Source organism: Furipterus horrens, unplaced genomic scaffold (assembly GCF_987537825.1).
Source record: "Furipterus horrens unplaced genomic scaffold, mFurHor1.1.pri manual_scaffold_13, whole genome shotgun sequence".
In the NCBI taxonomy this organism is placed as follows: domain Eukaryota; kingdom Metazoa; phylum Chordata; class Mammalia; order Chiroptera; family Furipteridae; genus Furipterus; species Furipterus horrens.
In genome coordinates, this window is record NW_028327183.1 from 46,886,530 (window position 1) to 46,911,272 (window position 24,743).

A 24,743-nucleotide genomic window follows, 5' to 3' on the forward strand; every position below is an offset into this window, starting at 1 on the left:
AGATGATTAAAAAGGAGGAGGCCATGCAGAGACCTGGGGACAGGGCTTTTAGGAAGATAGCCCCCTTTTTTTCTTCTAAATCATGACCCGAGGATATTTTTTTATTATTGATTTTAGAGAGAGAGGACAGGAGAGAGAGAAACATCAGTGCGAGAGAGAAACATTGATAGATCAATCAATGGATTGGTTGCCTCCCATACGCGCACGGGGAATGGGAGCGATGCTCCAACCAAGCAATGGAGCCCCCTGGCCAGGACAAACAGCCCCGTTTCTACAGCCATCCTCCGTGCCAACACTTAGACCTTCAGTCCTGGCATCTGGGCCCAGCAGAATTTTCCTCTTGTCTTTTCCCCATGGCAGGGAATCAAGAGACAGCCCACACCCAGCAGGGGGAACCTCCGCAGGCGCCCAGGATGGTGTTGTCACCTTGGGAGGCGTGAAGAGCAGGCAGGGGGGGCCGATTCCGGCAGGCAGGGGCGAGGGTGGGGGCCGAACCGCAGCCTGGTCTAAAAGGGCAGACAGATAACGAGTCCTTCCCAACCCTGGCCCCAGAGAGGGAGGGGTTTCCTGACAGGAAATTGACCTCCTCTAACCCCCCCCTCCTCAGATCCAAGCTCTCAGCAGTCCTGGCCGAAGTAGCCTCAGGACAGGACAGCAGCGGGGACAGAGGGACAAGGCACTGAGAACAGAGGTGAGAGCGCTGGGGCGCTGTGGAAAGGGGTCAGGACTCACAGCCCCCCAGGCAAGTGGCACAGCCCATAGGTCGGTTGGACCAGGGTTCGAGAAAACACGTGTCCCGAAGCCAGGAGACACTGGAGGCAGAGAGAGAATCTGGGGCCTGACCTGCGCAGCGTGCCAGCGAGGGGGCAGGGAGAGATGGGAGCAGGAGGAGGTTGCAAGGGAGACTGGGGGTCCAGGGGGCCGCGAGGGAGCGGGTGGGAGGGCTTGGAACCGCCAAGGGAGAGGAGGTGAGATGTGGTGGGGTCTGCTGTCCTCCGAGCGCAGGTGGAAAGACTGAGGCCAGAGACAGATGAGTGTTTGCTGTGTCCCCAAGAGATGGGGTCTTGAGGATGGGAGAGGGGACGGGGGCTGGGAGGGAGATGGAGCAGGAGATGGGGATGGGTTGGGAGTGAAGATGCGGATGAACTTGAAACAGGCTGGGCTGGTGACGGGTCGTTTGGGGGCCAGGCTGGACTGAGGTCGTATTTGTTAGGGGTGGGCTTGAACATGCCATCTGTAAGGGCATTTCTCTGGTACAGGCCCTGGGGACCGAAGGTGAGGACTTCTGCAAACAGGTCAGGCAGTCTGTGGAGGGTTTGGGTATTTGGGGAAAGGCTGGCAGCGAGGAAGAGGAGGAGGAGCCCAAAGAGGGAAGTTCTGGTAGCCAAGACATCCTGCAGGAGCTGGGGCCTGGGGGCTTGGGGATGCCTCGGAAGTGAGTCAGGGGCCTGGCACCACGAGGCAGACAAGGGGGCTGGAGGGGGCAGGATGTTGGAGCCAGTTTGCAGAGGGGGGTGTTGGAGCCAGGAAGGGGAAAGACGTCGGGGTGAGTTTTGGGAAAAATGTTTCAGCCTGGTCCGAGGATGTTGGTTTGGGGGTATCGGATCCGGCGTGGCAGTGGATGTGGAAGCCAAAGGGGGAATGTCCAATCTAGCTTGGGCCAGGTTGACTTCCACGGGAGGAACATTGGAGCCTCCCATTTTGAGAGAATAGTGGAGTTAGGGAAGGAAGGTCGGAGCCAGTTCTTGGGGGTGATGGAGCCATTTTGGGGGTGAGGCGCATAGAAGAAGCCTTTTTGGAAGATGAGAGACGGTAAAATTAGTGTGTGGAGAGTATGTGCCTCTGGGGGGGTATTCATTGTCCTCAGCCACTTGGGGGGGGTCCAGGCAAGGGGTTGTCATGGTGATGCCTTCCTGGGGGATACGGGACCATGAGGACTGTAGAGAGGCCGGGAGGGTGTGCCTAGAAAGAGGAAGCTTGAGGAATGGCAGCTGAGGTCTAGAGGCTGAGGTCCTGAGGGGAAAGGGAGCCCCCCACCAGGAGAGGGCCACAGCCTGCCAACTCAGAGCTCCTTCAGCATCAGCCTGCCCCCAGGCCCCCACGGGCCCCCACACAGACCCCATCTCTCGCCTGCTCAGGCCCAGTTCAAAACAACCTACATGTCCAGCAGGAGGAGACCGTGTGAACACCTGACTCTTGACCCAATTTTGTCATAGTCGCACAGGGGAATAGTATGTAGCACTTAAAATAAGCTGCGGGATCCATATTGAATTATAGCATTTAAAGAGAGTTTGAACCCATGTAAAAGGCTGTATTGTTATTTCTGGATACCAGTCTGTGTAGGCATAGGGTACAAGTCAGTCACATAGATATTCAGAAGCTGCTTTCCTTGGGAGAGGGCTGGGAGAGCAGGACCAGACAGGGGCATCGGGGGTCAGTGCCTATGTAATGCTTGATTCTTAAAAAAGTGAACAAATTGAGCCAATGTTTGCATTAAATGCAGCTAGGATGGAGTTGCTCATTAAGTTTGTTCTCTATACTTTTCTGAATGTTTGGACTATTTCATCATTTTAAAAAGCACCCTTCCATGGCTCCCCAGGGCCCTTGGAAGACAGCCTGAGTCCCTTGTCACGGCATTTGAGAGCATTCAATGTCCTTTGTGGCCTGCTCCTTACTGACCCTTCCAGCTGACTCATCATTCCTCTTCCCCACAAGGAATGATGCCTTTGCCTCCCTCCATCATTTCCTGTTTATCATCCATTCATTCCCCAAATGCCTGCCTTGCAAGCTAGGGACACAGTGATGACAGAGAGCCCTGACCCTGCTCTCTTGAGGCTCACAGTCCAGGGAGGGACACAGAACCATCCCTAGACAGTGACAACCTAGAATGGTCTAGGGGGAATCCTGAGGGAGGACACTTGACCCAGCCCAGGCATCAGGGAGGACTTCCTGGAGGAGGGGGCATTGGAGCTGAGTCCCCAAACAAGAGTGGGGCATGGAGAACAGGCTTGTGTGTAAAAGGATCAACAGATGCTGAAACCCAGAGGGGTTTGGAGTAAGGCTGAGGATGTCGGATAGCACTGGTGAGGAGAACACCTGGCAAGTGAGGGGACTGTATTTTGCCCCAAGGGCACTGGAGAGCAGTGGAAGGTTAAGAGAAGGGAAGGGCAGCTTTATGATTTAACTAGATCCTCAAAGTAGCCTGGAGGGGCCAAGACTAGAGTCTGGAGACCAGGGAGGAGGCAGGGAAGCAGGAGGGGGCTTGGACAGGAGTAGGGACCATGGAAAGGGAGGGAGACAAGCGACCAAGGAGACAAACTGGTCAGGAAGCTTTGAGCCCTGTGAAGGCCAAGACTGAATCTTTCTTGGCCACCACTCTGTCCCCAGTGCCTGCACAGGGCTGGGCCCATGGCAAGTACTTAGGAAGGTTTTTATTTTCTTATTGTGGTAAAATACACATAACAGAATTCACCATATTAACCATTTTATTTATTTTTAGTTTACTGATCTTAGAGAGAGAGAGAAAGAGGTACACAGAGAGAAATATCAACTTGTTGTTCCACTTATTGATGTGCATTCATCGGTTGATTCTTGTATGAGCCCTAACTGGGCATCGAACCTGCAACCTTGGTGTATCAGGACAATGTTCTAACCAACTGAGCAGCCCAGCCAGGATCATATTAACCATTTCAAAATGTATCATTCAGTGGCATCTAGTACATTCACAGTGTTTTCAACCATCACCTCTACTTAGTTCCAGAACATTTTCATCCCCCTACAAGGAAACTCTGGATCCATTCAGCAGTCACTCCCCAGTCCCCATCTCCCAGCCCCTGGCAACCTCTAATCTTTCTGTCTCTGCAGATTTGCCTAGTGTGGATATCTCCCAGGAAGGTTCTGCTGAAAGAATGAATGGGCTAGAGGCGACAGGGTACTGACAGGACAGGGGAGATGGGGCAGGCGCACAGGTGTGTAGCCTGGATAACTAACGGTGGGGCCTGGGGCCCGAGCAGTCTCTGCCCTTCGCCCCTGTGCCACCTTGAGAGAGACCCTTCCCCTCTCTGAGCCTGTTTCTTCATGGAGTGTAAGGGTCAACTAAGATGACAAACGCGCCAGGGCAGGAGTAAGGTAGGGCAAGGGTCTGAGTGCCGATGCCCTTGGGAGAGCCCAGGCTCTGGACTCAGACAGGTCTCGGTGCACATCTGCCTTTGTCCCTGTGTCACCGTGGGACGTTAGGCAAGTGTCTTAGCCCTTCTGAGCCTGTCTCCTCATCTGCAAAATGGGCCTAATGACAGTGACCGTCTCCTGGCATGTGAGGCTGCCAGGCCTCAGCGAGTGCTCAGCCCAGTGCCTGGCACACGTGCTCTGAAGTGCCGGGGACACAGAGGGATTGTCATCCACACTGCCACTGCCATCAACACCGTTCATGGCCCATTATTGTTTCCCCAGGTCCCCCGCCTGTCAAAATGCCCATCCTGAAGAGCCTCGGGGTGGCAGGTTCTAAGGTGCCCCGGGCAGGGACCCTGCCCCAGAGGTCCTCTCGGAACCCCTTTGACGACGTCCCAGGGCTGGAAGAAGAGGAGGCCGGGCGGCTGGGGTCCCTGCCCAACGGGACATCATGTGGCCGCCGCGCCACCCTGGAGAAGCTGGCGGGCCTGTCTCCCTTCCGGCTGGGCTGGACCCCCGGCCGGCGGGCGGGCAGCCCCGGCCACGGGCAGGCCCGCTCCTTCCTGGGCCGCGTGCTGCCTCCAGCCATGCGCAGGAGTTCGGCAGATTTCGGCCTCCTGGCCAGGCTTCAGGGCAGCCGAGCCCAGGCCGACGAGGACGCGACCAGTGAGGCCGCAGGGAGACTGGCCTTCTTGAGGCTGGGGCGCGGGCCCAAGCCCCGGCGAGCCTCGCTGGCTGAGAGGGTAGTGCCTGCAGGCGAGGCGGCTCCTGAGCCCCCGCCCAAGGTCCGGGAGCCCCCAAAGCTGAAGGAGCCCTTGTCAGGTAAGCCCTGACCCAGGCCTGGGGGCACCAGAGTGTCCACTTCCACCCCCACCCCTGCCCGCCTCCAGGGACAAGGCCAGCCGGGTCCCCTGCAGTCCCGATCCCCGCCACCAAGCTCCACCTTCCACCCCATCTCCACGCCCACCCTCAGCCTCTCCCTCTCTCCACCTGCCATCTTCAGCCTCACCCCCAGGCCCAGTGACAAGTGGCTTACCCACGTTTGCCCCACCTCCTCCAGTCCCCTCCCCACCCCCAGTTTCAGCCCTCTTTCCCTCCCTATCCTCAAACTCGACCTCAATCCCATCTCCTTTCAGAGCATCCACATTCGACCTTGACTTTATGCCCCTCCCTAACCTCCACATTCCACCCTGTTCCCATCCCCAGCCCCGCACTCCAGCCCCCACCTCAGCCTCCACCTCCACCCTCAATCCCTTCTCCTCTTCCTTCCCACTCTGAGCGTCATCCCTAACTCCATTCCAATCTGAACATCCCCACCTCAAGCCATGTCCATGCTGCAGCCTGCACCTCCTGACTGCTCCGCCCCAGATCTACCACCACCTGCGTTACTTTCCCGGGGGTGATGCGGTAATTAAGCCCCCCCAAAACTAGGGGACTTAAAACTATGGACATGTATTCTCTCACAGCCTGAAGGTTAGAAGTCCAAAATCAAGGTGCTGGTGGGGTGGGGGCCTGCCCCCTCGGAGACCTGCGGAGGGGTCCTCCCTGGCCCCTTCCAGCTTCTGGTGCCTTGCTAACATATCTGGTGTCCCTTGGCTGGTGGCTGCAACATCACTCCAGTCCTCTGCCTTCACACAGCCTTCTCTCTGTGACTCTTCATGTCGCCCTCCGTCTGTGCACGTCTGCCTCGGGGTCCAAAGTTTCCCTTGTTGTAAGGACACCAGTCATATTGGATTAGGGCCCAATTTATGACCTCACTTAAACTTGTCACCTCCATAAAGTCCCCATGTCCAAAAATGTCCCCTTCTCAGGTCCTGGGGGTTAGGACTTCACATGCTTTTTTTTGTGGGAAGGGGCAACTCAACTCACAACACCACCATATACATCCTCAACCCCAATTCTACCCCAAGCCCCACTGTCTTCCTCAATGCCTTTTTGGTTTCTACCCCACATTTATTCCAGCCCCAGGAGCATCTCCACGTTGAGACGTATCACATGCTTACCCCCAGGCTATACCTTTCTCCAAACACCAGCTTTGACCTCATCACTCTGCCCAACACCATGGCAACCACCAACTGGTCCGGTCCCATGCCTTGGCCGATTTCTGTAATCCTGTCCCCAAGTACAGCATCAACCCTTTCCCCTCCTCAGTCTCGCTCCTGCTCCTAACCCCCAACCCCAGGTCCGCCTGTGCAACCACCGTCAATCCATTCGCCTCCCCAATGTCCTCATTCCATCTTAGTCCCTCCCCTGCCCCCCATTTCAACCCTACCCCCAAACTCAGCCTCCTCCTCTGTCATGGACCCCATCCCCACCCCTGTCTTGTGTCCCAGTCCTAATCCCCATCCCCAACCTCCACCTTGAAGTTCACTCACAATCCCAGTTCACGTTCAGACTTCATCTTCAAACTCACACCCTCCTCTCCCCTCTGCCACCTCCCAGCTCCCACTTCATCCCCATCCTCGTCTCCATCCGAATCCCCACCTTCACTCACCGCCCACCCCCCAACCATGTCTCTATGTCCTTGCCCTCGCCCACGGGCAGCTCACAGCGCTCGGGCCTCAGGAGAGCCCTTTCTGCGTCCTCTGGTGCCCCCCGCATCCTGGCCTGAGGCTATTTCAGCCCCTGCTCCCTGGGGACTGGGAGGGCACTGCAGGGAGGTGAGAAGGGGGTGACTGGAGCCCCCGCCTTCTGGAAACGGATGGGCAGAAATAGCGCTGGCCAGGAAATAGTTTCTCTGCCAGGGAGGAAGTGGAGGGGGTGGAGGTGTCGGGGGTAACCCTGGGCCACTGGGACCCTCCCTCTGCCTTCACTCAGAAGCCTCCCAGCCCCATGACTCCCCTCTTTTGAGGGAGTCTGAACTCATCAGAGTGCCAAATCACCAAGAGCTGTCTGCACCCCCAAAAGACCCATCTCTTGATATCCTCTGCCCACGTCCAAGCCTCCACCCTGCCTGCTGGCCCGCTGGCTCTCTCCGTCCCTCTCCCCCTCCCTCAGCCCTCCCACGTGCTCTGGCCCCTGCCTCCGGCCATGATGCACTTTTCCTACCTAAGCCCTCAACTCCCCTGACCTCCCCATTCCCTAACCGACTCCCTGAGACCCTCTTCCATGCCCTGACCCCTCACCTCATGCCCTAACCCTCTTCCTCAACCCCTTACCCCCACTTCCTCCGACTCCCCTCCTCTTACTAAGGTGACATCCTCTATCCAGTCCTTTAACCTACTTCCTGTATCCAGACACCCTCTTCCCTTCCCTAACCTCTCCTGCCCCCTGCCCCCCATCCTGGCCGGCTCCCTGCCTCCTCCTCCATCCCCTCTCCCCCATCCTCCCCTCCCCAAATCTGACCCCTCTCCCTCTTTCACTTCTCCCCTTCCCCTCCTTCGTCTTCCTCCAGTCTCTGCCTCCTCCTCCCTTGACCCCCTCTTCCACTTCTGTCCCGCCTCCTCCGTCCTCCCCCACCAGCCCTCAACTTCCTCATCCCACCGCCTCCCTCCCCTGCCCCCCAAGCCCCTCTTCTGATCTTCTCCTCTCTTCCCCCTTCTCCTGAAGCAGCCCTGCTCTACACCTTTCCCCCTCCCCCAACTATATTCCCCTCACCTCCCTACTGCTTCCCCCCCTTCCCGTTATCAGCCCCCTGACTCCCTCTTTGCGCCCACAGTGCTGGAAATCCTGAGTTTGATCCAGCAGCGCGAGCTCGCGCGGGCCGACGAACACATCTTGGAGCTGGAGGCCGAGGAGCTGGCGTCGTCGGGGGAAGGCGCGCCCCGGCCGCCCAAAGTGGAGGGCGCAGGCGGGGGCCGTCGGGCGCGGGACGTGGCGCTGCTGTACGAGGCTCTGCAGCGCGAGCTGTGGGCGCTGGTGCGCGAGACGCTGGCGGGCCCCGGGCCGGGCGTAGGCGCCGGGGCGGGCGCCGTGGCGCAGCTGGGCCAGGTGCTGGTGCAGGAGGAGGCGGCCGACGGACGCCGGGGACCGGCGGCGGCCCGAAAGCTGCGCGCCCGCTGGGCCGAAGCGGTGGCGCGCGCGGCCCGGGAGCGCCTGGAGGCCGCGGCCCCCGGGGCGCCGGGGGGCCTGGCGGCGCAGCTGGAGGCGCTGCGGGCGCGGCTGCTGGAGGACATGGGCGTGGTGCGGGGCCGCCTGGCGCCCGCCTACCCCGCTGGCCTGGGCGCCTTCGGCGTCTACCTGCGCGGCTACCACGGCGCGCTGGCCGAATGGCTGGGCGCCGCCGCCCGCCGGAGACTGCCGCTCGCCGACCGCTACGCGCTGCTGCACTGGCATCACCAGGTGTACCCCAGGTGAGCGGGGGCCGCCGCGCCGCGCCGCCTAGGGACCAGGTACTCCAAGACCGTGAGGAACCGCCCCCCTCCAGCCGCACCCTGGCCTCTTCCGTACCCGAGGACCTTGGAAAAGCTGACCCTTCAATTCTAACCTGAATCTTAGCGCCGACGCTTCCAATCTACATCACTAGTGACACTTACAGTCCTAGAATCTTAGCGCTGTCGACTCTTCCGGTGCTAGAACGTTAGAACATTGATCGTTCCAGTTCTAGAACCTCAGCGCTGTGGACCCTTCCGGGGCTAGAACCCAGCGCCATGGACCCTTCCGTCCTAAACACTTGGCTCTGCGGATTGTTTGGACGCTGGGACCCTGGCACTGCGCTCCATAGCTCCTAGGGCATTAGCACTGTTGACTCTTCCGGCCTTAGAGCTTCGGAATTCATGAGGCTTCAAAGCTAGAATCTTAGTACCAATGAGCCTTGGCACCCTGAGCCTCAACCTGTCCCTTCTGGGTCCTGGAATCGTGACACTGTTGGCCCCTCAGTCTGGACTGTGGCCCTGTTGGCCCCTGGGCTCTGCGATCTTCGCATCTAGAACTTAGCACCGTTGGCCCTCCCAGTCCTAGAATCTTAGAATTATTAGAATCTTAGAATTTTAGAATTAGTCTTTTGGATCTAGAACATGCCCATTCTTGCGGCTGGGAGATGGAACACTGTACGGTGATTAGCCACGACTGGGTCACCCTTCCCCCGCCTCCAGGGAGAGGGGCGTTGGCCACGCCCAAACCACAGGTTAGAGAGTGAAGGGGGTGGGAGGTTCCTCAGACAAAATCAGCAGGCGGCCACTAAAAGAATGGGAGGCCGCCGCGACTAACAACGACCCCCTAGACTCCATCTGGGAATAAGTGTTAATGATCTTCTCACACCATCCCTGAGAAATGCAGGCAGGAGAGGGAGCCTGGGAAGCTTTCCAGGGACGGTGGGAGACGGTGCTACTGGCTGGGAACATGCCCTGAGCGGAGAAGCCTGGTGTGGGTGCATGGTGGGGAGCAGTGGGGAGCGTGGTGGGTGGCATGGGGCATGCAGGGGTGCTGAAGCAGGGAGTGACGTCTGGACTGGGGAGGGGGGCGGTCTTCAAGGCCAGGTGAGGCGGTAGGGACTAGGAGCCAGGGTGGGGATGGAGGGGAGCTTCTGTCTGGTGAAGCCCATCATGGGTGAGACCCTGCGTGCCAGAGAATCAAGTCTGACTTGACTCCTATAAGTCTGACCGGACACCATCCATCAGGGAGCTGACTCAGAGAGCTGGGGCCAGGGGAGTCACCATTCCAGAGATCTCCTTTGAGGGATGAGCAAAGCTGGCCCCAAGAGGGGAAGGGAGTGGCCCGGGGTCACACACTGGGTGTGAAGAGATGGGGACTGGGGATGGACAGGGGTCAGTTGCTCTGCCCCACCTCTCACAGACCTCCCTGTCTCTTACCGCCCCCACCCCCAGAGAAGTCTTAGGGCTGGTAGACATGGTCGCCCTGGAGAACGGGGAGCTAGGACCCCTTCTATCGCCTGGGACCGTTCGGGGCTTGGAGGATGAATGTGTCACAGATGTTAAGGTACTTGAGACAACAGTGGTGATTCGGGGGAGGCACTCTGCAGGGAGGGAGGGGTCACACCAGGCTTGGGGTCTCTCCCATCCCGATTTTGATATTCTCATCTCCCCTTTCCCTTTGTGGACTTCTGGGTTCTGCCCCAAAGACACAGAAATGTAAATCCATACTGATCGCTTGGTTTTACGTCCAGTGCTGTGTGCTAAGCACCCAGCTGGGCGTAGAAACTCTCCTGTCAGAATATTCAGACATTCGAATCTTATAGCAAGAGAAGGTCAGTCACAGAACTCACCTCGCAGACCCAGACTTCCAGAAGGAGGGCACTGAGCAGCTCTGCTTGTCAGCAGGGCTGAGAGTAAACCTGGCTGAAAACGGACAGCACCGAGCAGTGGTCCAGCCACAAACACCTGGCCTGGCCGCGGGGTCTCCTGACCGAAGCCGGTCCTGCCTCAGCTACAAAAATCAGAATCTTTGCAACCTGAAAGCCTAGAGTCTTGGACTTGAACATCTCTAGATTCTAGAGCCTCTCCTCCCACCTCCCCGCTGCAGGCCCAGACTCGCGCGGCCCTGCTTCGAGCGCTGCAGGAGGATGAGGAGCACTGGGGGAGCGCGGAGGACCCGCCCAGCAGCCTGGCCCAGGACGTGTGTGAGGTAGGGGTCAGGGAAGAGGAGAGAGACTCAGCGACGGTGCGGGGTGGGAAAGCGGGGCATCGCCCCCTCCTCACCCGTTCTCACACCCCTGGACCACGCAGTTGCTGGAGGAGCACACAGAGCAGGCACCCCGCATCAGCCAGGAGTTTGGGGAGCGGATGGCTCATTGCTGCCTCGGGGGGCTGGCAGAGTTCCTGCAGAGGTATGAGGGCAGGGTGTGGGCTGTCGGGGGGGGGGTGCATCAGGGTCCCGGATGCAACAGAGGGAGGAGAGGTGACAGAGATCAGGGCATGATGGGCAGCGGAGGCTCGGTGGGGAACACAGGCTTTGTGGGGCTGAGTGTCCAGCAAGGGACACCTATCCAACTGAGTTCCATCTGTCCCGTGCCCACCAGCTTCCAGCAGCGCGTTGAGCGATTCCATGAGAACCCAGCAGTCCGGGAGCTGTTACCTGACACCTATATCAGCAGGACCATCGCCCTAGTCAATTGTGGGCCCCCCCTCAGGTGAGAGCACCCACACAGTGTGCAGGGAAGAGGCCCATTCCCCTGGGGGAGGTCACAAGGTGAACTGGGGTGTCTGGATCTTGGGTGGGGATAGCAGAGAGGCATCTACATGGGACCTTAGCATAAAACCTGGGACTTCTAGAAAGAACCAGAGTATCACAGAGCATAGAGCAGACCCAGTCATCAGAACACTGGTGTGTTAGCCCTGGTTGGGTAGCTCAATGGGTTAGAGTGTCGTCTAGCTACACCAAGGTTGTGGGTTTGATCCCCAGTCAGGGCACATACAAGAGTCAACCAATGAGTGCAAAAGTAAGTGGGACGCCAAATCTCTCTCTCTCTCTCTCTCTCTCTCTGTCAAAAAAATTAAAATAAAAAAATGAAGTGTTAGAATGCCAGATACCTAGAAGCCAGACTCCAAGAATTACATTTTATTTACCTTTTTATCTTCTTTCCTTTTTATTAACTTAAATCAGAGAAAACCCTTATTCCCACCACACTCTTACCCCTGCTCCCACTTAGGGGCAACCAGTTATTGCTAGTGTCCCCCATGTCTTTGCAGGACTATTTGATATATTATATACATGCAGATATGTGCATATCTCCTACATGTACATGTAAATATATTTAAATATATGCCTACATACTATTCCTTTTCCTTTTAAAAAATAAAAATGGTCAAATATAAGACCCCTTCTGCCCCTTTCCCTTTAACAGCTTGACACACTAAGAGCTCCCATAGACCTTTTTCGTATCTGAACTGAATTCCACTCCTTGGATATACCAGCATGTATTCGATCCATCCCTGCTGGCTGGGTAGCTGGCTCCTCTCTTCTGCAGAGAAACACCTGGCACATCTGCCTACTCCAGGGACTCAGGAATACAGTCCCACAAGGGGGCCTGCTGGTTTTTGGGCAGAAAGTGCCAAACTGCTCTCAGACTTTCTTTTAAATTTTTATTTATTTATTTACTTACTTTCAGAGGGAGGGAAAGAGAGGAAGAAAGAGAGGGAGAGAAACATCAATGTGTGGTTGCCTCTCACATGCCCCCAACTGGGGACCTGGCCCGCAACCAAGGCATGTGCCCTGACTGGGAATCAAACCTGTGACCCTTTGGTTCAAAGGCTGGCACTCAATCCACTGAGCCACACCAGCCAGGGCTGTCCTTGGACTTTCTTCAGCTTTGGTGGGTCACCAACAGTTACAATGACAGACAACAAGAAGGATAGAATTTTAGAAATACGGATGTTTAGAATCACAAACGTTGAGAATGGAGACCTCCCCATTCTCATTGAGGGGAACAGACTGGGAGAGACTCCTTTCCTCCCACAACACTCACTGGGCCCCCATTCATTCCACAGAGCCCCCAAATTCCCCAGTCTCCCCATTACCCCCTGAAGTTCCTCAGCCCCTAGACCCCCCCCCCAGAGCCCCTGACTTTCCCCAGTCCCCAATATGACCTGTCATCCCTGTATCCCACAGAATAGAGTCCATCTAAGGAGGGAGGCAGGTCCAGGCAGTTGGGCTGAATGTTGGGGTTCCTTGACTTTTTAACTTCACTGATCCCCACAGGGCTCTGGCAGAGCGCCTGGCCCGGGTGGGGCCACCCGAAAGTGAGCCAGCCCGGGAAGCTGCGGCCAGCGCTCTGGACCGTGTGACCCGGCTCTGCCACCGTGTGTTGGCCGACCTCCTGTTCCAGGAGCTGCAGGTGAATGAGGCAGAGGCCTGGGATGGGGCCCTGCCGGGGCAGGCGAGTGCACCCCCCCCCAACCCTCGGTTCCTTTCAGCTCATGACTCAGTGTTTGGGCAGCAGGCGGCGGTGGGGGTGATGGCCATGTCTGGGCTATTTAGGGGACATAGGGGGACACAAGAAGGAAGAGGTGGGAAGATATGGTCCAGGGGAAGACAGAGAGCCATCAGCAGGAGGGGTGTTGGGGATTGGGTGGAGCCCCTCCCCACTGAGGTCCCCCAAATCCCCGCCCAGCCTGTCCTAGACCCTAGAGCCCTGTTCGCCTTCACTGGGCTCCCGGGCATGCCCAGAGGGAGCTGGGGTCAGAGCTGGGTGAGAGTATATGGGAAGGGCGGTGGCAAGACAGGGAATGAGACTGAGCAGTGGGTGGTTGAGGCACATGGTTGCAATGCATGTTCAGTCCATGTGGTACATCAGACCATGTCCCTCCTCTGTTCAGAAGCCTCCATGGCTCCCAGCTCACTCAGGGCAAAAGCCAAAGTCCTTGCTATGGCCCCCAGGGCCCTGCACTGTCTTCCCTTCCCTCTCTGACCTCAGCTCCGCCCACTTTTCCCCTCACGCACTCTAGCCACACCACCACCCCTGTTTCTCCTGAACCAACAGATACATTTCAGCCACAGTACCTTTGCACTTGCTGCTCCCTCTGCCTGGACCACTCTTCCCTCCAATAGCCACAGAGTTCTCTCTCTCACGTCTTAGAAATCTTGATTCAGATGTCACCTTCTCAGTGAGGCTTCCCCTCGCTGCCTTATTAAAAATAGACTCACACTTTGGCTGGGTAGCTCACTTGGTTGAAGCATCATCCCTGATAGGCCAAGGTTGCAGGTTTGATCCCCAGTTAGAGCACAATCAAGAATCAACCAATGAATGCCTAACAACAAATCAGTCTCTCTCTCCCTCTCAAATCAATAAATAAATTAAAAATAAAATAAAATACACTCCCTCACTCCCTGCTCTGTCACCAAAGTACCTATGGCCACCTGCCATGCCATATCTTTGGCTTTTTTTTTTTTTTTTTTTTTAATACGCCTTTCCCACTGGATGTTTCTCAAGAGCTAGGATTTGTTGGAATGTTTCTAAAATAACTTCTTATTGTGGAAAATTTCAAAATACACAAAACGAGGCAGAATGACAGTGAGTCTCAGCCCCGCCCCCCACCTCACTTCTCCTGCCCACTGCATTCTTTTCCAGTGGACCCTTGACATCCTGTCATCATCCATCAGCACTTTAGCCTGTATCTTCAGAAGATAAGGGATCCTTTGTAAACAAACTACCACATTCCATTTTTGTACCTGACACAAAGAACAATAATTCTTTTCTTTTTAAATCCTCAGCCGAGAACATGTTTATTGATTTTAGAGAGAGAGGAAGGGAGAGAGAAACAGTTACGTGAGAAACATCGATCGGTTACTTCCCATATGCGCCAGGACTGGGGCTGAACCAGCAACCTCAGTATGTGCCCTGACCAGGGATCGAACCCGCAACCTTTTGTTGTACAGGACAATGCTCCAACCAACTGAGCCACACGGTCAGGGCAAGAACAATAATTCTTAATATCATCAAATATCACAGTGGAATTTAGATTCCTCTGACCTGCCTATGATTATTAAGCGTTTGTTTGTCTCATTCCGCACTGTGTCCCCAAGTGTTCTCTGATGTGTCCCCAGTGACCCACCCAGGGCTGGGCCCTCAGGAAGCCTCAGAGTGTTTGTTGAGTGACTAAATGGACAAGTATGTGAATGGAAGTGAGCGAGTCGGTGGGAGAGGCTGGGGTGCTGGGAAGGGGATATCATTTTGTCCCAGGACTGATACATGGCTTCCAGGTAGGGAGACCTCAGGTAAATTGCTTACCCTCTCAGGGCCTCTGGTTAGACAGAGACACAGACATGCCATCTCTCTCAGAGGCACTGAGGAGGCAGTGACATCGTGGCCATGAAGTGCCCGTGGATGTTGGCCATTGTTATCTTCATCAATATCCAGACCTTATAGCAACAGTAACATGTTCTGAGCCAGGAGCTGTACCAAGAGCATCAGCTCATTTAATTCGCACCAGATTATCAACAGAAGCCCACAGGCCCCAGTTTTGGAGGTCTAGAAAATGGGGCTACTGTCAGAATGAGAGCAGAAAGGGGTGCTGGGCCGAGTGGTGTAGGGACCTGCTTCCGACCCCATGGGTGCCACCTCACACACCTGGTGTCCACCCAGACTCCAGTGTCCCTCCTCATGCTTCCCAGCCTGCATCTCAGGGACAGACCTGCTGCCCATCCACCTGCTGAGACCCATCCAGAGGCCTCCCTCCCCTCCCCCATAAGTAGTCACTCATTCCTTCCTCTGATCACGCCACCAAAGTCCACCTTTTCTTCTGATCCCCTTCATCCTCCTCCCCCTCTTTCCAGCCTCCCCCACCTTAATTTCTGCCTTGGTCTTGCACCCTCCCATCTATCTTGGTAAAGCACAAACCTGACCCTCTCCCTCTCTGCCCAGAACCTGACCCCACTGTCCCATCACCAGCAATGACCTTAGGGACCTGAAGAGCTGACCAGTCACACACAGGGCCCCACTACTTCGAAGGGCCTGAGCTTGGTTTAATTCTCTGCCATCTCTGTCTTGAAGTTCTTAATAAGTTTTGAATGAGGACCTCCCATTTTCATTTGCACTGGCCCCGGGAATGATATGGATGGTCTTGCCAGCCACGGTGACCTTCTTTTTGGTCTTCTGATTGGTAAGCCCATCTGAAATTGGAACCTTCTTCACACTTGCCTCTGGTCGAGCCACTCCCTCTTCCATCTGGCTAACAGTGAGCATCATCAAGCCTCAGTTCTGGTGTCTCCTCCTCCAAGAAGCCCTCTTTGACTCTGCTCTGACTCAGACATCCTTTCTGACCTTCCTAAACCGCTGCCTGGGCTCCCTGGTCCCAGCCCTGCAAACTCTGGGTTACCATTCTTTGGGGACAGGCTCGGTCTCTCTCTCTGAACTCTGTCCCCATGAAGGCAGGGCTGGGGCTGTCTCAGTCACGGCTGTGACCCCAGCACCGCGCAGTCCTGGTTCGGCTCAGAGCAGGGTTTGGGAACATATGTTGGATTACTACGTGAAGAAAGAGAGTGGCCGGAAGGGAGCAATGACGCCCCCCCCCCACTCTGTGCCTCCCAGCCACACTTCAACAAGCTGATGCGCCGCAAGTGGCTGAGCAGCCCGGAGGCCCTGGACGGCATCGTGGGCACGCTGGGCGCCCAAGCCCTGGCACTGCGCAGGATGCAGGACGAGCCTTACCAGGTGCGCCTGCTGGAGGGTGGGGGAGAAGGGGCAGCAGGAGAGCTCCGCTGGGGGAGAAATCTTCAAGATGGGGAGCAGCTCTCTCGGGGTGCGCTAGGTGGCGCTCTGCCTGGGACCTGCGGGAGGCGTGCGGGCAGGTATTAGGGTGCAGGGCGAGTGCAGACAGGCTTGGGGTCTCTGGGTGGGGGAAGCTCCGGAGAACGGGGAGAAGGCAGGGATGGGGTATCCTTTGGAGCCGGAAGGGGGCGTCTACGAGCTGCTTAGGGGCAGAAGAGGGTGTATCATTAGACAGGGCAGGGGTCACTTTGCGGGGCTGGGTGCTGGGAGGGGGCCTGGCGCCCTGTAGGCAGGACAGGGGTTCCTGTTGGGTGCCCGGTGTCGGGAGCGGGGAGAGGGCGTCACCGGCGGCTCACACCCCCTCGCGTCTTCCCTGGTCCCCAGGCGCTGGTGGCGGAGCTGCACCGGCGGGCGCTGGTCGAGTACGTGAAGCCCCTGCTCCGCGGGCGCCTGCGCTGCCGCTCAGCGCGGACCCGAAGCCGCGTGGCCGGGAGGCTCCGGGAGGACGCGGCGCAGCTCCAGAGGCTGTTCAGGAGGCTGGTCAGTGCGGGCCGGGGGCGAGGAGACCCGATAACCGGGGCGGGGGCTTAGGATAGAAAACTCACCGAACGTCCAGTCCACAGCAACTGGTAACACTCCGGTCCTTGCCCTCCGCGGGCACAAACAGGCTTTCTAAAGGTGACAACTGCCTCTGCGCGCTTCTGAGAACCATGGTTCCTCCGTTGTTGAGGGTTATATCGGTTATGTCCCGTGAAGCGCTTAGGCCCCTGCCTGGCAGGGAATCGATGATACTCCGTGAACACTGTCTGTTAGTCTGCGCGCCAAGGCAGAAGCCAAGCGCAGCAGGGACTCAGAATCTCAGCGCTCCCCAGTCCCAGAATCGTAGATCACCAGCTCTTACTTGTCCATCAGTTGGAATCAGCAGGACCAGAAAGGCCTCATCAACCGCAATGCCAGGCGTTTCTAGCCTGGACTCCTTGGGAGAATTTTTTTTTTTTTTTTAATTGTGTTGAGAACGCGGAGCGAGCCTTTGTGCACCGTTATCCAAACCTCCGCCCCCGCCTCAAGTTTGCAAACTTGGCCTAAATTCTGAGAGGTAATCCCACGCCCCAAATTATCTGCAAAAACAAGAAATTGCTTCTATTACGTATTTTTCTTCAAATTTCCGAACGTTCCAGATACGCTCTACCAGGTGGTCCTCTGCCGGGTTTTACAGACGAGACACTGAGGCCCGGAGGGGCGCGGCCTCGGGAGGGTGTGTGGTTTGGGGAGGGGCACGTGGGGAAGAGCGTGAGCCGTGAGCCGCGGACCTTGTCCTGCAGGAGTCCCCGGCCTCGTGGCTGGACGCCGTGGTGCCGCATCTGGCTGAAGTCCTGCAGCTGGAAGACACGCCCAGCATCCAGGTGGAGGTGGGGGTGCTGGTTCGTGACTACCCAGACATCAGGTGAGCGCTCCCATCCGCAGGCCATAGCCAGGCCGAGGTCTCCCGACGGCCTTGGCATCCGTCCCGGCGTTTCCTGCCTCTGGGGTGAGGGAGGGAGGCGGCGAGCGTGTCTGACGGCCGTTTCCTGCGGGAACCAGGGCATTATTAATACGATTTCCCTCCTTCGACTGCCTCCGCGGCGGGCCGCTGTCGCTGCCGCCAGGGCTCGAAAACAAACAGGCAAAGCACAGGAAGCGCAGGGCAGGGGGGCTCAGGGCCGGCGGCGGCAGGAAGGGCCGGCCCAGCGGGGGAGCCGCGGGGGACACGGGGACATGCACGGGCACACGGGCGCACACGCACCCCCACAGCGGCAGGCGCCGTTCAGATCCAGGTGGACCGTTTCCTTTCTCCGTGGTCCTCTCTGACCCTTAGTTTCCTCATCTGTTCCATGGGGACAATAGCGCTCTTTCTATAGGATTATTAAATTATATCATCATCATCATCATTATCATCATCATCATCATCATCATCATCAATGATGAAAACAGCCACAACACCAGCTCTTGTTTCCTGAGTCCTAGTGTCAAACCGAAGAAAGCATCTTACGTAACACTCTCTATACATAAAGGGCAGCGCTGTTCTAAGTGCTGCACACCATCTGAGGTGGGCAGAAACTAAGTAGCTTCTCCCAAATGTCACAGCTAGCAAGTGGCAAAGCTGACACTTGAAACCAGGCATCAGGCTGTCTCTAAAGCCAGCGCACCTGACCACCACCGCACGCTGCCACCTGTAAATTTGGATGGTGGCGGCAGGGGTACCACAGTGCCATTCTGGCAGACATACGATCTTCACCCAGAGAGACAAAAGCCCACACCAATGGGGAGTGAGGCTTCTCTGGGTCTAGGTTCCAGGATGGCGGGCGAGAATTCTGGAGCTGACTCCAGATGGCCTGTTCTGATTCTGGGGTGTGGAGCTCATGTTCTTGGGAAGGCACAGAGCCCCAGAGTCCTGTGGGGGTGGGGGACCCAACATTCCTCCTGGACTGGGGTTTCTGAACTTAAAACTGAACTTGAACCTGATGCTCCGTTTGAGAGGTCTCAAGCCCGTTGGGAGGAGCATTGCAACGCTGAGTTTGGGGGCTGTGTTTTGGGGTTCACTTGAGCTGGAAGGTTTTTGAGCCTCATTTTGGATGAGCGTTTTGGAGCTGTGGGGATTTTGAACCAGGGGTGCGGGGAGGTGTAGGTGCTGAGCTGGACTGGAGGGACTAAGTAAAGTCCCCAGAGCTGTTTGAAAGAAAGTTCTGGAAATGAATGTGGAGTTGAGCATCTTAAGTTGAAATATGGTGGTGGTGGTTCTGGACCTGAGTTTTAGATCCAGGATCTGGAGCCAAGGTGGGGGGAAGGGGAAGGTTTCATTGTGTTGGATTTAGGAGCGAGGGTCGTGGAATAGAGTTGGCTGGGAGTATGACATTTCTGGTTGAAATAAGGGTCCCCGAAGTGAATTTTAGTCCCAGAGTGGAATTTTGGTTGAGCTGGAATTTGGGAATGGATGGGGGGTGAAGTGAATGAGGGTTCCAAGGCCAAATTTGACAATGAAGCTTCTAGAATGGGATCTAGGTTGAGTTTGGGATGAGGGCCCTGGAGCTGCGGGGGTGAGCAACTTCCAGACCTGGCCTTGAGGGAGGTGAGGGGTGGGATGGGAATGGGGGTGGGCCCCTCTGGGTTGCAGCTGAGTGATGATGTGGGTCTGAGACAGAAGTGTTACTATAGAGGCCAGAGCTTAAACAGCCGTGGGGGCACCAGAATGGGAATGTGGGAGCTGCCTGAGCTCAGTTGGGGCTGAGGATGGAAGGTTAATTTAATCAGGAGCTGCGACTGGGGTGAAAAGATGGATTCCTGTGCTGGGTTTAGAGGTGAGGGCTCTGGAATCCACTGTGAGAGGGAGGATTTGGGAACAGCTGGAAGTGAAGTTCTGGAAGAGAGCTGGCTTGCGGGGAGAGGCTGGGGGTCAGTGCAAGAGGGGGTCTGGAGGCGGGCTGATGTGAAGGGAGGGATTTGAGGGGTTGGTGACCAGAGAGGGATCTGAGGGGACTGGTATGGAGGAGGAATCTGTTCTGGGGTGGACGCACGTCCGGTGGGGTCCACAGGTGGGCTGGGTGTGTGTCTGGGGCCCAGAACCCCCACACACCTGTCCCTTCCTCTACATCCAGGCGGAAGCACGTGGCTGCCCTCCTGGACATCCGGGGCCTGCACAACACAGCCACCCGCCATGAGATCCTGGCCGTGGCCAGGGACCTGGAGCTGTCAGAGGGGGGAGCCCTGTCACCGCCTCGGGACCGTGCCTTCTTCGCAGACATCCCGGTGCCCCGCCCGCCGTTCTGCCTCGGCCTCCCTCTCCTGCTGGGCCGGGTCCCCCTCTCCGGGCTGGCCAGGCCCAGGCTGGCCTGCCTGCCCCGGCTCCGGCCTCCGTCTCCATCACGACCCCGGGCCCAGCGCTGAGACTGCCCCCGCCTCCGCCTTTGCTGCTCACACACTGTCCCCCTGACTCCCTGCCGGGCCCACAGAGCCCTGGGATGCAGAGCTCCTCAGAGGCTTTCCCACCCCCACGCCTCCTGTGCTCGTGGGAAACAGTGGTCAGAGGGAGCAAGGACTCCCCCAAGGCCAGCAGACCCGTTCCAGCACCAGCTCCCCAGCCCAGTGCGCGGCGGGTGGCGTTGGAACACTCCACAGAAATATCCCAAGCCCCCCCTTTCCCCTCACCTCAAGGTCTGGCCCCCGTCCAATGTATTAAAGAATGTATGATACTTAGAATAAAGAGGTTCCTATTTAACACAAGGAAGGGCTGAGTCCCCAGTGTGTAGGGGGAGGAAGGACCAGAGGACAGGGCCCAGGGCCAAGGGCTTCTCACACGCCCAGGGCCGGGCTAGGGTCCAATTCTGGGGCAGCACCGTGGAGACTGAGGCCCAGCAGACCCGGGGCAGCCAGGCCGTCCTGTTTGCACCGAGTTCCCAGGCTGCCTGGCTCCGCAGCCAGCCCTGCGCCGCTCTGCGCCAAGGTCCCTCATTTTGTCAACCTCAAGTGCCTCTCTTTCCTGGGCCTGGCAGTTCACCTTGGCCAGCCCTCCCCATCCATCCCTAGCCGGGAAGCTGTGTCAAGAGAGGAAGGAGGTTGGGGGCAGGGCCAGCAGCATCCAGGGCGCCCTCCTGGGTTGACGCAGGAAAATCTCAGGGTGGGAACAATTCCAGCCTCTCACCCTCAGCCCTGCCAGATCCTGGTCCAAACAGAGACCTTGAGGTCACCTCCCTGCTGACCCCTGCCCCTCCGGCCCCTGTGGGACAGCCTATGATGGATATTTCCTGGCATGGTTTTTTTTTTTCTTTTTTTCTCCCTGAGAAGTCAGAAGGAGGAGGCAGCCAGGGGTCAGCCCTGGGGCTGGGGTGGAACCTCACACACGTTTGAACCCCCAAGGTGGGAACTGAGGATTCTTTGAGCTTCAGGGCTGTGTGACCCAGGGCAGGAAGCCGACCCTTTCTGGACTGTGGTTCCTGTCCTTCCATACAGAACTGCTTAAGCTGTCTCTGCCCAGGACAAGGTGAGATGTCCAGGGGGTGCACCCTAAAATGACACTTTCAGCCTCACTGAGACACGAGAGGAAGCGAGGAATGAACAATGTGTACTTTGTGGGCATTTAATTCAAGATGTATTTGTCTGCATTTGACAGTGTTATTTTCAGGTTCTGCAAACATTTTTTTTTAAGATTTTTATTTATTTATTTTTAGAGAGAGGGGAAGGAAGGAAGAGAGAGAAAGGGAGAGAGAGAAACATTAACGTGTGGTTGCCTATCGCACGCCCCTGACTGGGGACTTGGCCTGCAACCCAGGCATGTGCCCTGACTGGGAATCGAACTGGCGACCCTTTGATTCAGAAGCCGGTGCACAAACCACTGAGCCACACCAGCCAGGACTGCAAACATTTTCTTGGTCTGACCTGAGAAGCTCTGACCTTACCCAGAGCCCCAGTTTCCACTTGAGTAAAATGGGGAAAAGGGCCCCAACAGCTGCAATAATTTAGCACTTACTGCATACCAAGTCCCATGCTCCCAAGGGCTCACTCAGTGCCCCTTCTCAACAAACTTGCAGAGTCGGAAACAGAGTCCCCGGGGAGGGGGGGGGGAGGAATGCAGCCAAAGTCACCCGCCCAGCAGGTGCCAGGACCCCACCTGTGCACCTCAGGCTCTTACAACAGCCACCCAGGGAGCAGGCCGGGAAGGCTCAGCCAGAAGGCCTCACGGGTCCTCCTGACTCATGGAAATGCCTGGAAAACATTACTGTTTGAACTCAGATGGAGGTGCGCTCCATCCCGTCCCCACCCTTTCCTGCCAGTGGGACTGGGGCAGGGTTGCCACTCTTCATTGGGTACCTGTGTGTCCTAAATGCATAACATCTCTTGGTAATGCCCCCTGACCCTGGGACGGGGACAGTTTGTCCCAGGCAGGAAGCAGGCTCTGATTAGGCATTGCCTGAGGGGGCAGCATGTTAGAGGCAGCAGCTGAGATTCTGACCCCAATCAGAGACACTCCAAGAGCTCCCGGCCTCTGTCCACCGGGCACCCGAGTCACGTGCCCGACTGTGCCTAGCAGCTTGCTGCCCGGTCCTAGGTCAGCCTCCCCACAGCCCTGGGGGGGGGGGGTGTCATTGCCCATCAAGCACTGATGAGGTCCCCAAGGCCCTGACTGTCACTCTGTCACGTGCAGCAGCCAGAATGTGGATGAGCTGCCCTGTTACTGGGGAGAAAATGTAAAGCCAGGTGGTGAGGGAGAATACTTGTATGAGCCATGGTCTAGGGTGACAGAGGGGAAGGAGTGGAGCCTCCAGGTGGCCATCCCCTCTGCTCAAACTGGACTTGATTCAACTGGGACTAGGATAATCTAACTTGATCAAACCTGGAGTTGCAACATAGGTCAAGACAGCACCTGGGTCCTGGCTGGTTGTGGCTCAGTGGATTGAGCACCGGCCTGTGAACCAAAGGATTACGGGTTAAATTCCTACTCAGGGCACAGGCCTGGGCTGTAGGCCAGGTCCCCAGATGGGGGCGCATGAGAGGCAACCACACACTGATGTTGCTCTCCCTCTCTTTCTCCCTCCCTTCCCCTCTCTCTCAAAAGTAAATAAATAAAATCTTAAAAAACAAAACAAAACAAAAAATCCAGCACCTTGGCAGGAAACTCTGGGAAGACGAGGCACCAGGGATACGGATCTACCCCACCCTAGGGCCTCCTGCCCCTCCTCTTTATGTCTCTCCTTTGCTGCCCAGTGCCTTTGTGATGAACTGTTGACCCAGGCAGGTCCTTTTCCAGGGAGCCGTCGGCCTGAGGCAGCCCCATCAAAGCAGCAGGTCCCCAGATATATGGAGGGAGTGACCAAGGGTGTCCAAGGTCTGCCCAGCAAAGTTCTTGGGCCCCTTAACCAGCTGCTGCGATGCAAGCAGCTGATCAAGTCTGAGGAGCAAGCTAGGGCCTCACTGCCCCCGAAAGGAGGAGGGTTGAGAAGAAAACTTCCCGAGCTCCCACCCACCCTCAGCCCCGGCCTCAGGCCTTCTGCAACCTCCGCCCCCTGTCAGAGTTTCCACACCCCTCCCAAGGCCTCAACCTCTCTGTCCAAACCCTGTCACCACTCTGACTCCCCAAGCCTCTCCCTGAGATGCCACCCCACTCTGAGTCTCTCTCTCTTCTTGAGACCCTATCTCCTTTTGGGAGCCCCTCCCATTTCTCGTTTCCATTCCCCACTGTGAACCTCCCACTCCCCTCTGCTTCTGAGGTCCTGCCCCCTTTCTGGGCCACTGGGAGTTCTGAGCCCTGTCCCCTACTTGGGTCCTCTCTGAGCCCACACTTCCTCTATTCCTATAAACTCCTTCCTTCCTTCCTTCCATCCACCCATCCATCCACCTACGTTCATGCTCTATGCCAACCTTGTTCAAGGCAGTGCTGAGGACACTGTGGTGACCTCAATATCTTTGGCATTGTCCTTGTGGGACTGACAGTCCAGTGGGGGAGACATATCTGTCATCCAGGTTGTCAGAGCTTAAGTGTGGAAGCTCAGGGGCTAGGGGAGTCTAAGGGGTTTCTGGGAGTCATGTGGGAGGGCTTCCTGGAGGAGGAGGCATGTGCACTGAGCTCCAGCCCCCATCTGGACCACAGACATCTTGCAGTTCACAAATATCCCAGAGGCCCTGAGGAGGAAAATGGAATCAATATATCCCCCACATTTTATTTAAAAAAAAAAAAGCAACCATAACACACGTTATTTATTGATTTGAGAGAGAGGAAAAGAGACAGAAACAGAGAGAGAGAGAGAAAGAGAGTTATTGTTCCACTTAGTTATGCATTCATTGGTTGATTCTGTTTTTTTTCTTTTTTTTTTTTTACTTTCCTATATATATTTTTAAATCAATTAATTAGTTTATTTATTTATTTTTAGAGAGAGGAGAAAGGAGAAAGAGAGGGAGAGAAACATCACGGTGTGGTTGCCTCTCACTCGCACCCCCAACTGGGGACCTGACGTGCAACCTAGTCATGTGCCCTGACTGGGAATCGAACCAGTGACACTTGGCTCGCAGGCCGACGCTCAATCCACTGAGTCACAGCAGCCAGGGCCTTGGTTGATTCTTGTATATGCCCTGACCAGGGATCGAACCCACAACCTTGGAATATCTTGGGACGACACTCTAAACAACTGAGCTACCCAGCCAGGGCTCCCCCATGTTTGCTTATAACCTCACTTAATGCACTCTATTAAACATGAAGTGGTTTTCATAGGGACGTTTAAAATGCTCACACCATTGAACTCGGAAACCCCACTTCCAGGAACGCGTTCCTTTGCAACAGTCACACAGGCGCAGCAGAGACACACAGAGAGACGGCGCTGGCGAAGCAGCAGACGGAAAGCAGTCCGGGGGCGGCTGCGGAAACTGGGTCTGCGACAGCCCCAGTGCTGCCCTGTAGCCGTGAAAAAACTGGAGGCAGCTCTTCACGTTCTCGGGTGAAGCATCCTCC

At 56.6% G+C, this 24,743-nt stretch overlaps 1 protein-coding gene across 1 annotated transcript; it reads left to right on the forward strand.

The window, feature by feature from the left end:
* The first annotated feature begins 634 nt into the window (after window positions 1-634).
* Window positions 635-20,307, forward strand: EXOC3L2 (exocyst complex component 3 like 2). The gene is made up of 12 exons (XM_090260659.1): window positions 635-691; window positions 4,450-4,989; window positions 7,826-8,459; window positions 9,933-10,044; window positions 10,588-10,689; window positions 10,791-10,891; window positions 11,084-11,194; window positions 12,763-12,898; window positions 16,091-16,213; window positions 16,655-16,810; window positions 17,593-17,714; window positions 19,903-20,307. Exons 2-12 carry the CDS (start codon window positions 4,467-4,469, stop codon window positions 20,189-20,191), a joined length of 2,409 nt encoding a protein of 802 aa, XP_090116785.1. The 5' UTR covers window positions 635-691; window positions 4,450-4,466; the 3' UTR covers window positions 20,192-20,307.
* The last annotated feature ends 4,436 nt before the right edge of the window (window positions 20,308-24,743 follow it).

Coding starts and splice junctions, on each gene's coding strand:
- EXOC3L2 (XM_090260659.1), top strand. CDS start 4,467: ATGCCCATCCTGAAGAGCCTCGGGGTGGCAGGTTCTAAGGTGCCCCGG. Junction 12,899..16,090: donor TCCTGTTCCAGGAGCTGCAG/GTGAATGAGGCA, acceptor TGTGCCTCCCAG/CCACACTTCAACAAGCTGAT. Junction 16,214..16,654: donor TGCAGGACGAGCCTTACCAG/GTGCGCCTGCTG, acceptor CCTGGTCCCCAG/GCGCTGGTGGCGGAGCTGCA.